Genomic DNA, 12,448 nt, shown 5'->3' on the forward strand with positions numbered 1-12,448 from the left:
AAAAATGAGACATATTACTTTTTCAGGCTATATGTTGTATTCTATAGAATCCTCTGCCTTCATAGAGAAAAAATGGTTTAAAACAAAATAAATCTCCGTTCATTAAAATCTATCTCTTACAACGTTCCCACTTTATTAGACGAGCCAGAAAATGACAAAAATGAAGAACTAAGCCAACCATTGTACTTGCCAAGTGGTTCGATATATTGTGTCCATCATTACTTTACAATGAGTCTATGGCCTGAAATGACCTCAATCATCTTCTCCACTACCAAAAACGCCATTCTCTTGACATCTAACCAATTTATATGATGGTTATCACCATTACAGATGGAAGAAAAGAAAGAAAGTGCAACCATGTACATGAGGAAATATCTCTCTCTTATGTCATTGTTAAAATTATGGTTAAATGATTAAATTCACAATTTCTTAATAACTTAAACTTTTTGAATAATCGGTAATTTAATATGCTATAAGTAACTAAATTCATCATTTTCTAATAGTTTAAATTTTTGGAACAATCGTTAATTTAATATAGTATCAGAGTAAGAGATCCTAAGTTCGATCATTGTCTTCACTCTACCTCCCATTTAAAATGTTAGATTCTCACACATTGAGCCCCCACTTATTAAGTGGAAGTTTAGGCCCACATGTGAGGAGGAGTGTTAGAATTATGATTAAGTTAGATTCACAATTTTCTAATAACTTAAACTTTTGGAACAATCAGTAATTTAACAGCATTTTCTTTTTGGTTGGTGGCCTATTATTTATTCGTTGTGTGTCTGTTTTATGGGATTTTCTTCTTGTTGCAAGGAAATTCCATAAATAGACATTGTAATACAATCTTAAAAGTCAAAACTAAAATGACTGCTCCAAAAGAAATTAAAGAGGAAAAAAAAACGTCGAAAATTTACAGAACTCAAAAGTGTTAAATGCTTTTTTTTTTTTTTTTTTTTTTTCTGGCTGGACATTCTTTATTCAAATCACTTGAATTTTTTTTTTTTTTTTTTTTTTTCTGGCTGGACATTCTTTATTCAAATCACTTGAATATCAACCTTAGGCAGTAGGATTGATGAGTTTGGATTCACTTCATTAACACCCATCTCAAACTCCTCTGCTTTGTAAGTTGAATGAACACCATATAGCACATAGAACAAAGTTATCAAACATGCCCAAATACCAAAAGTTTGGAATGCACTCATCTTTAATGTGCTCATGAGGAAGATATTAAGGAAGACTGACATTGCGGCTGGCCATGGCATAAATGGCACCGACCATTCAGTGTCTTGGCGTAGACAAGGTACCATGTATTGGAAGAGGGCAGTGATGATGATCATGGATCCTCCGAAAATGGAAATATTCCACCATTGTTCATGGAACTGCCATGATATGGAGAAGCCAAGAGCACAAAATGATAGGAGGAAAAGGAACAAGAAGGTATGAGAACGGGGGTTGTGGCTTATCATCACATATTTTCGATAGATGAGAGCGTTGGCCACAAGGTAGAACACCAAGAGTACGCCAAGGTTGATCATTTCCAACACTATTTTTAGTTCAGTGAAGAGTGCGATTGTAGCTGTGCAGAGTCCTACATCATGAAGAGGGAAGGATTTGTGAGACTTTGTCTTTACTCATGGTAAATATAGGTAAAACGTTGAAATAATGTCTTTTATATATATAACTGATAAGAATGCTGATGGTTCAACACTACAATTAAAATGGGGAAATAGATAATTGAGAGTAAATAGATAAAGTACTTCCCTTGGTACTTTTATGCAAGAGAAATGCTAGGTAGATAGTATTTTTGTTTCGAGCAATGTCTATTACACACGCTTTAGTGTGTACATAGTACATACAAGCCACAATTTAAATCACGATTCGAAATTATGATTTAAAGTCACAAGTTCTCTTGTAAAGTATAGTTTGTGTGTTGTATCTAGTATCTACTATGTGTACACTTTGCTGTGCACCAGTCATTTTCCACAGGTTTTACATGATCTCATGTCTTGTTTGGTGCAGAGTAGTAGAGAAAGAAGTCTTGTCCCAACGTGTTTCACAATTTGCTAAAAGTTAAATTTTTGATTTTATTATGGGCTATTATAAAATTATTTTATTAACTACTATTGATAACTTGTCATCTTAATAGTTATGAAAATAATTGTGTATGAAGACTTTTTTTTCATGTGATTGGACATTATCCTCCCCCCACCACCTCTTACATGCAATGAATTAGGTGGGGGAAAGATCTGGCTAAAAATTTTATATGGTGGACATTTCTTTCTAAGTTCTCAATGAATCCTGAGTATATCAGAATTGTTACAAACAAAACACGGTTTTCTTTCTTAAATACTAATATTATTATTTTTTTAACAGACTGATTTAGTTTTTAATGCATTCAACCTCCTTTACCAAAAAAAAAAAATAGTATTATTTTTGTTATTATTTTCTGTTACCTTTGTGGTGGTGTTCCCCCACTCTGAAAAATGGATAGACCTTGGACAAGATTGGTGGTAAGAACATGTTAAATAAGTTATCATAAAATTCCATTAATCCACCCTAAAATCCAACCCAAAAAAGGAAAGATAGACTGAACTTTTTAAGAAAATATATGATGGGAAATATTACATGAATTGATATCCACTTGATTGTTACCAGGTACATGATCAAGCTTTGATACCAATTAAATGTCCAATTGTCCCAAAGTTTAAATTGATAGGAAATTGTGAGATTAACATCTTCTATGTTGTACGAGTCTTACCTCAGGTTTTTCAATTAAATTCATACAATATAGATTTGTTTTGTGTTTCTTCTTTGGGATGTATTGGGAGAGACAAAGTTCAAGGAGAAGCATATCACGCGTGCAAGAATTTACATACCCAAGAAGAGGGTGGCATTCAAGGGGGTGCCTGTTGAAGGATGCACCTGAGCAAACCATGGCGGCACTAGCCGGGCCCTTCCAAGAACACAAAGGTATCTAGCTTGACCTAACATGGCTACCAGGAGAGAAGCAATAATTCCCAAGCATGCGCCTGCCCCAACAACATTAGCCGCCCACTTCCACCCAATATGTTGGAAAGCCATTGAAAATGAGGCTGATTCTGATATCTATAAAATGGCTATAATTTAGAATTTGCTCTAAGAGAGCTTGAAGTTTTCTTATATGCTTTTGCTCTTTACATGCTTAATAAGTAAACACATGATGTCTTTGAGATATCAAATATAGATTACTCACCTTGTTGTAAGGAACCATGAAACACAAAGACAAGGCCATGAGGCAATATAGGACAGAAACAATGAGAACTGAACCTACAATTCCCACTGGAAGACTCTTTGAAGGGGTTTGGATCTCTTCTGCCATTGTTGAAACTGAGTCATAGCCAATATAGCTGAAGTAAACACCAGCTGCTCCATCTAGGAGACCTCTAACACCATGGGGAGTTAGTCCATCTGGCCTTACCATGTTATTGGAATTCCCATGAAGAAAGCCAGCAATTATTATAAATGCAAAGAAAACTACATGAAAGACTGTCATAATAAGGTTCAAGATAGAGCTGTCCTTTGTACTGCATCAAAAAAAAAGACATCCATATGTCACTTTTGAAATCCACAAACAATCAAACCATTATTAACTGACGGTCCAATAAAATTAGAGAGTACAATTACCTGTAATGGTAATAGTTATATGGTTATAATGATGATAATAAGTAACCAACGAAATTATAATAGTTATGATAACATCAAGAATAGTATATTAAATCTTCCATAATATAGGATTAACATTATAAAAAAATAAAAAATAAAAACATTACTCCAAAAGACTTGTGACTCAGTGGGATTGTCTGACATTTTTAGGGAGAAAACTTGGATTAGAAATAGAATCCCAGTCCCACTTGTAATTAAAACAAAAAATAAAAAGATTAAAACCAAGCCAAATGGACACTAACCCACGTCAATGGAAGATCTACCTAACTACAAGAACCCTGTGCACCAATATTAATAAAACCTCATAAGAAAGAAAACTAGTAAAATAAATATTTTGTATGAAATATGGCAAGAAATCAAACCTATGGCATAGACAGAGGGTGAGAAGGAGAATAAGAGCAACGGCGGGGAAATCCAACATGTCGTAACCTTTTATTAGTCCATCCACTTGGACTCTCCACGCTGTGGTTGAATTATGTACTCCAAAAGCACTAGACAAATACTCTGTAAAAGTTCGTGCTACCGCAGCGTTGGATAATACATATTCCATTAGTATGTTTGCTCCAGCAAAATAACCCACAAACTCTCCTACATCATATCAAAAATAAAGCTCTAGATGAAGAACAAAATGGAGTACCATACTAATTAAAAACAAAAAATAAAAACACCCAACAAGTATTTCTTTAGGGAAATGGAAAAAGCAAGGATTCTGACAAAACTATATATACGTACCAAAGGTCACTCTAAGATAGCTGAAGGCACCTCCGGCAACTGGAATTTGAACTGAAAATTCAGTGTAACACAAGGAGGAAAGAAGGGCTGATATTCCAGCAATGATAAATGAAATGAAGACGGAAGGACCAGATTTTTCAAGGGCTGCAGTACCGGTTGTGACAAAGACTCCAACACCAAGCATTCCGCCAACACCAAGGGCTACCAGATCATACCACTGCAGCTTCCTCTTCATGTCAGCACCAGACCTTTGCCTCACTTGGTTGAGCTCTTGGTCTGGGGTCCAAGTGGCTAACATTCTCTTTCTGAGCCTTTGAGGTGTTTGGGAGAGGGAATAGAGGTATTTGGAGATGCAAATGGAGTTGGGTGCAGTTTGGGTGGTGGCCATGTTTGTGAGTGTCTTTGCTTCCATGAAATGAAGGTGGGATTGATGGTTTTAAATATACATTTGGGAGATGATTTCATATAATGCTTGATAGTTTTTTACTAATAAAGATTGATCAGAGAATCCAAATGGGTGTCCCTACTAGCTAGCTTTATTGTGAGTACCTAGTTGTCCTTGTGTGCGTATAAAATGACAATGATGCCCTCTCCCTTTCTCTTTCTTAATTTCCCTCTCTTTGATTGCTAACAGCCTTTGAGAGTCCCAAGCAAGACCTTCCCAAATAGAGGCTCTTCTGTTATATAAAAGCATGCACAAAAAAGATAGAAAAAGGCCTAACTATTTTGAAGTGAGCTTTAGTAAGAGGAATCACTATGTGTAGAAGGGACTTTGACCTAATCTTTGGAATTTCACATCTAAATTTTGAAAAGATGTGACAAGCATCCAACACTTTGTTAAAGTAACTAAAGATTTCTTCAAATAAGTCTCAAGAATAATTGAACTTGATTCCTCAACAGGAGCACCTTCACTTCACAGTTCCAGACAATATATTGATGATGCCCCTGCTTCCAGAAAAAAGTCTCTAAAATTTTAAAGCCAAGCACGTGTTAGTGCACCAAAGCTGGACTAATATATTTTGTTACATGGTCTTACCACATCTGATTCCATCTGATCTATATCCAATATAACAACTACTCAATTTAATGGAACCATATCTTTCAAAGTTGAATTTAAAATTCAGCTTAAGAAGTGAAAACGAGTGGTTTTTGAGTACTCATAAGTTAAAATAATGTCCAGAACAAGGAAAAGAAATAATAATAAACTGAGGTTGGAGCTTTGAACCTTTAATTATCATCTTCGTGAAAGCTTGTCTGACATCTGATGTTATACAGGTTATGCAACATATTCTCTAAACCATATGTTGAGCTCCCAAATTGATATATTAGTTGTTTCAAAATATACGGAATAAAGCTTGTCTGGCATCTCAACATAATGCAGTATTGTAGCTTCTTCAAGTTACAGCATACTTCTCAAAGACATATACTATATGTTCCTAATATGGTAAAGTAATTCAGTTTCAAATTAAGATAACCACTTATTAAAAGAGTTTGCCTTGCATCTATTTGCCACCTATTTGACATATCCCACTGCCATTAAGGGAGAGAAGAATCAAGAAATTGATTGGGCTTAATTCCCTTCTTAATTATTGTGGAAGAGATTAATATAGGATTTAATGATTTGGGATGTCCTCTACATTTTTATGTACATATACAGACAAAATAAACATACATGTATTGTATATGGAATACAAATCATCTCTATCCAGGGGCGGAGCTACATAAAATATTTTTTTTCTCCTAGAACTATACTAGTAATAGGATATAGCCCTCCCAAAAAATTAGAACCGCCCTCCCAATTATTTCTAAGATTTCTAGTTAGTCCAATGGATTTTTAGTTGGCCTCCTCAATTGTTCAAAACTTTATTATCTATTCACCCCAATTATTCCTAAGATTTATAGTTAGTCCAAAAGATAATGACTAATAGTTGATCTTCTCCATTGTCCAAAAAATTTATAATTAATCCAATGGATAATAACTCACTCTCTAGCTTCATTGACAACCCATTTCCCAACATAATTTCAATTTTGTTTCATCTTTAGTACCTACGAAGCTTTGTTGTAACTGCTAGTGTCAACCCATTGCCCCATTTTCTTTCTTCTCAACACAAAAACTCTTATCTCAACCAAAATTATTAATTTATTTTTTTTCCTTGTGCAACATCATCTTCTTGACTCTTTAAAGAAGTGAAAATGCAAGCGCATTTTCTTTTCTCTCTCTTTTATCAATCATCATTGTTATTTTATCATTAGTATTATTTTTGTTTCTTTCTTCTGCCACTATGTGTGTGTTGATATGCATAAGGGTATTTAAGATTTATTTGTTCACATTTTTTTATTGCTATCTTTATTCCATTAAAGATTGTTGGGCATAATTTTGATGTGAACTATTCTTTTATTGGATTTTTTTTTTTTTTTTTGTATTTGTCTATAATAAACCATATAATTTTTGTATGTTCATTAATATTTAAGAATATAACAATATATCAAAATTAATAATTTTGCATTTAATATGAACTATGGTTAATATATCAATACTACAATTCGACCCCCCCAAGTAAAAAATTTTGGCTACGCCCCTCTCTCTATCACTTTTTGTGTTGCATTTTTGTATTCCATCAATTGTAATACATGCTATATATATATATATATATAGACTCCTTACTTTTTGGTTCTTTAATGGGTTTTAGCTATTATGGTCAAGGGTAGTGGAACTAGAATTTCAGAATTGAGGGGTCAATAAAGTAATAACAATTATAAAATGTAAACAAACTAAAGAGGGTTATATAGAAAATAAGGAAAGACTGGGGCAGGACCACCTATATTCTTGTAAAATTAGATTGAAATATAAGGCTAGTAAAGTGAAACTTTGGAAGGCATTTCCAAAAATGTATGCAGTTCCGTCCATGATTATGGTCACATTTGGTAGGTCTATTCGATTGGCCCTTACCACCCCCCCCCCCCCCCCCCCTCTCTCTCTCTCNAAACCAAGAACTTCACCTAGAAACTAAAAATATCTTCTGTTGACTAAGAAATTGCAATTATGATGGGCACAAAATATTTTTTGCCAAAAAAATAAAAGTAATGTTTTCCACCTTCATCCACTTCCCAATGTACATACCCAAAGCCTCCAAAATAACCAAAATACCATTTAAATCTCTAAAAAATAGCAACATACCTATAGAATCTCCAAAATGACCAAAATACTTTGTAAATGCCCAAAATGAGCAAAATACCCCATGGAAACTCAAAAACAACTAAAATTCCCCTAAAACCTTTAAAATGATCAAAATACCTCCACAAAGCTTTTTAATTTACCAAAATACCCCTTGAACCAAAATATCCTTGAAATGCCCAAAATACCATTGGAAACTTCAACATAACTAAAACACCCATGGTACCTCTAAATTAACCAAAAAACCATCCAAATCCTCAAATGTCAAAAATATTCTCAAAATCTCCAAAAATAACAATAATATCATGAATCAACAAAATGACCAAAAAAACCCCTAGAATGTTAAAAATTAGAACAATAATCCCCTAGAACCCCAAATTATGTAAAATGCCCTAAAAACCTAAATAAAGACCAAAATTTCTTTGAACGGTCAAAATGACCGAAACATTCATAGAATCTCCCAAATGATCAAAATACCTTAGGTAATCTAAAATGACCAAAATATTCCTAGATTCTCCAAAATGACTAAATAACCCCCCCTCCACCGAAGAAATAAAAAAAAACAAAAAAAAACAAAACAAAAAAAAAGAAACCACCAAAATCACCAAAATACCTCGTGCTTCTACCTAATATTTCTTTCTAGTGCTAAATAACATACGTAGTCTCAACACAATGCAATAACATCGTAACATAACACCAAACCTAACCTAAGGGGGCATATAGAAATTTATCTTAGCTTATTGTAAAGTGGAAAATTTGAAACATGAGCCCAAATGCTAGTGACTCCAAAATCATACAAGAACCATTGACTTAAAAGGAGAATGAGCAATAGAACCAAAAACTTCAGAGAAGAAAGAAATCATAAAATAGATAAAATAGTACATTAAAAGAGTGAGATAGGATTTAAGAATGCGTAATTAAGAAAAAAGGTTGCACCTCAAGTTGATCGGCAATGTTGACTAGAAAGGATTTGGGAATGGCATTAACATTGACCCACATCCCATTGTGTTGTAGTTGGAAGCCACCAACTCCATTGTGTGTGACGAGAGACAAGAGGCCATGGTCCGAATGTGGTGGCAAGCCCATTGCAAGTTCTGGTTGTGGACAGGGTGGGTAAAAGTTTGCATTAACATTTGTAAACCTTTATCTAAATTCATGACCTTCTCAATGTAGAAGGGTTCCAACCCTAAGCTCTCTGATATTGCTTTAAGTAATTCCCTTGCTAGTCCTCGTGCCCTTTCACAATACTCTAATGAAAGCTCACTGCAGCAATTGCAACAAAGCCAATGAATAAACTTGTTAGCCATTTTGATAATTGGATATGGAAATGCAATCAACTCAACATAAGCAATTTATGCATATTTCAAAATTGGTTTTAGACCATTAGGAATTTCTAGTTCGACTTTTTGTATTTTATAATCCACCAATTACAACTCTTCTTTGTGTTAGATTTTTTTTTTTTTTTTTTTTTTTCATTTTAAACTTTAGTGATTTTAACCCCCCCCCCCCCCCCCCTCCCCCTCTCTCTCTCTCAAACAAATAATATTACATTTATAATATTTTTACAATAATTTCACAATAAAAAATCTTAGATAACAGACTATTATTATGTTTAATCTGAACTCATTATGGCCATTACTTTTTTAGCCATCAATAACAATCGGCTACTTAACATTTGTTGTGAAATTATTGTGAAAATGTTGTGAATTTAACATCACTCAGACCAAAATATTGTTAAAGATGATGGTTCTAAAATTCTATCCAGAATCCAACAAGCTGACTGAAGTGATTATTGGTTGGTATTCTATATTTTAAGCAAATGGAATATATGTCATTCACCTAAGTATCTTTCGTTGTAGAGATTTGGCTTTCTCTACTTGAATGTACTCCTTTTTAGCCTATAAAACTCGTAAGTAGTAACTCAATAAAGTAAATACCTCGGTGTGGTTTCTATCCTTTTCAGATGGGATATAACCTTGGAATTACTCAGATTTCAACCCTATCCTCGTTTCACAGTTTAGAGTCAAGTTTTTCAACAAAAGCATATTGCTTCTCATATTTATGTCTCCACGTCCAATAGGGCTTCATGATACTTTACAAGCTGTGCCCAGAAGTGCTTTATGTAACTTTCGGTAAAAGGAAGAAAATGGATGGGAATCAGTATGTAGCAGTTAACGGTTATGAAAAAGTAGAATTTCTATATCTATTAAAACACAAGTGGGAGAGGAAGTGGTGCACATATCACCACCATGCGAAAGCTAATCTATTATCCTTTCTCTTTGGTATATATTTCCTTTATCCTTTTCTTTTGTATTCATATATATCACACCAAAAAGGAACTCTCTCTTATGTGTGAATCAAACCCAAATCTAAGCTGTGTAAAAAGGAAAAGAGAAAGCTTCACTCGATTATGTGACATACATAATACTTCTGTCATGTTACAAATCCACACAAGTTGTCACTGATAGAGCTTTTCCTCAGTGATTTAAAACCAACAGTGGCTCGAGAATATTAGGCTGAGATTGAGTGGTCCATGAGGTCCTTCACTTCTCCACGCGTAGCAATGGGAAACAACAACAAAAATTTGATTCTGTGGAGCAAATATTCTGTCAATATCTCTATGGATTCCTTTACTGTGAGGAAGAAACTTATCCGTGCACACCACTTGAGATGTGTCTGGACTATATAGGCTAGCCGTACTCGAATTATATGAATGCTAATCGCGTTTTCAAACACAAATCATGAGGGTCATGAAGTGGGTATTGTTTGCTTAACATCACAATTTTAGATACCGGAATATTAAGCTAATCAAGTTGCCATGGAACACACAGTTTTTGCTCTTGATGATTAATTTGAAACTTCTAGCACTAGCCATGTGATTGGTATTCTTAGAATGGTGAAAATAAGTCAAACGGTTAATAAGATCCTTAACTCAAAAATAGATGGAGATGTTTGATAGCTTTGGGAGTTAGATTTAAGAAGTAACTGTTCCAAATTCTTGGGAGAAAACTCTATAATATATTCTAGAAGAAGCATTTGAAAGGGATCATCGGAATCTTCAAAAAATTATATATTCTATAACATTAGCAATAGAATCGAGGAGTAGGCTTAACCTAGCAGTTTGAAGCAACTAGAGTTAATTTTTAGAGTTGAGTGAGGATACTCATTGATTCCTATTGTGATTGATTGAACGAGGTAAATGCAAGTTTCTCATTATTTATTGCTTGATACTTGTAATTGTTTTTATTATTCAATTTTTTATTTATTCAAGTCCTTTTAGTTCAGGCAATTCCAAACTCACTAAAAGCAAATCTTATTAAAAACCAAAAGGGGGATACCCATAAACAACTTGCAATCTAATTCGTCACTTTGTCACTAGTTACAAGTTAGGCATTAATGTGATGGCAAGTGTCTTCCATCCAAAAGATATGTTACATGTTCGAATTTAGATTCAATCTCTCCAAAATTAGGGGATAAGAACACCTACCAACCACATCTTTTAGACATTTCAGAAATGAGAAACTTGTGTAGCTGTGCAAACTTTTCATAAGTAGCCAACCCTGCAGAAGGGGATAGTAAAAATCATGTTTATGATTTAATTGGACAATGCTCCATATCGTGCATGTGATCTCATATTGGCTTCAACAACCTAATCTCTAAACCATGACATTATTATTTAATATTGAAAAAAGGAAGAAACAGATTTATATGATCTTTGGCCTAATATATATCCTTAACAGAAACCTATCAAACGCAAAATTAGTACCGGATGACTTCACAAACAATTGTCTCTTCAACTTGCTTTAATTTTTGCAATTACTTGCATCTTTTGCTGATAACAGTGCCCCCATTATCTGCTCCATACACGTCTTAATCTTTCAAAAAGTCTGAATTATAGTTAACTATTTAGTTTTGAATTAAAATTTTGCAATATTGTGAGTTTTAATTAGTTCAATTAATAGTCATTCAAACCTCACCTACACCTAAAATTGATTTATATCTCTTACCTTGATAATAAGAACAATCATTATCGAATGACAACGCATTCTTAAAAAGAAAAGAAAAAAAAAATATCAAATGACACCATAAATTAAAATTCATAAATAAATAAATAAAGGCATTTTGCATCATTTATGGTATAAGGGACAAGTTAGAATGATAAAGAATGGGGTATTGTTGGTGCCATCAATAGGATTATTTAAACAATCACAAACAGTAGATAGCATATTCATGCTATAATAAGAAAAGCATTTGTAGAGTGGAATTTTTGTTATGCCTTCCAATGTGATTGGTAAAATTGCACTCAAGAGGGTGTCTGGAAGCAGTGGAAGACTTTTGCTTTTGATTTTCTGAAGTGGGTCATCCAATTTTCATTTGACTTCAATTCTCACCTTTCAGTGAGTGTTGCAAAGGAACCTTCATAGGTCATGTCATACACGAAAAGTTCTTTTTAATCATTATTATATAAAAATATACTAATAGAAAAGTAAGGTAAAAGAGAGTCGCCTCCAGGCTCCAGCTCCGGGAGAAGAAAACGTCATTTTTGGAGATGAAATTATACAGTCTTATGTTGGATTATATTATTTGTCCATCATTTTATTAAAAAAAATTTATTTATTTAAAATTGTTAAATTAGTAATTAATTTCTATTTTTAAAAAATTTTTAATTCAGCAATTTCAAACAAATAAAAGTTTTTTAGTAAAATAATGGACCACGTCACTTATTCATTAAAAAGACCTTATAATTTCTCCTTTTGGGAAGGGGGAATCAAGGATGGATAATCCTAAATCACAGAGTGCCTAGCGGACTTTTCCTATATTGATTAGTTTCTGGCTTTT

The 12,448-nt window shown here is 33.6% G+C and overlaps 1 protein-coding gene across 1 annotated transcript; it reads right to left on the reverse strand.

The window, feature by feature from the left end:
• Positions 1 to 992: 992 nt before the first annotated feature.
• LOC112038435 (cationic amino acid transporter 6, chloroplastic) lies at positions 993 to 5,017 on the reverse strand. The gene is made up of 5 exons (XM_024071246.2): positions 4,435 to 5,017; positions 4,065 to 4,290; positions 3,233 to 3,563; positions 2,877 to 3,105; positions 993 to 1,588 (listed from the first exon to the last, which is right to left on the reverse strand). The coding sequence occupies exons 1-5, from the start codon at positions 4,844 to 4,846 to the stop codon at positions 1,035 to 1,037; spliced, it is 1,752 nt and encodes a 583-aa protein (XP_023927014.1). The 5' UTR covers positions 4,847 to 5,017; the 3' UTR covers positions 993 to 1,034.
• Between the last annotated feature and the right edge of the window lie 7,431 nt (positions 5,018 to 12,448).

The sequence above is a fragment of the Quercus suber genome, unplaced genomic scaffold (assembly GCF_002906115.3).
Source record: "Quercus suber isolate HL8 unplaced genomic scaffold, Cork oak 2.0 scaffold_662, whole genome shotgun sequence".
Classification (NCBI taxonomy): domain Eukaryota; kingdom Viridiplantae; phylum Streptophyta; class Magnoliopsida; order Fagales; family Fagaceae; genus Quercus; species Quercus suber.

Bases quoted from the DNA above. Each gene is read 5' to 3' on its own strand.
- LOC112038435 (XM_024071246.2), bottom strand. From the start codon at position 4,846: ATGGAAGCAAAGACACTCACAAACATGGCCACCACCCAAACTGCACCC. The intron at 3,564-4,064 runs GTTTGATTTCTT...TTTTTGATGCAG, and splicing joins ACCCTCTGTCTATGCCATAG to TACAAAGGACAGCTCTATCT. The intron at 3,106-3,232 runs GTGAGTAATCTA...GCCATTTTATAG, and splicing joins TCATGGTTCCTTACAACAAG to ATATCAGAATCAGCCTCATT.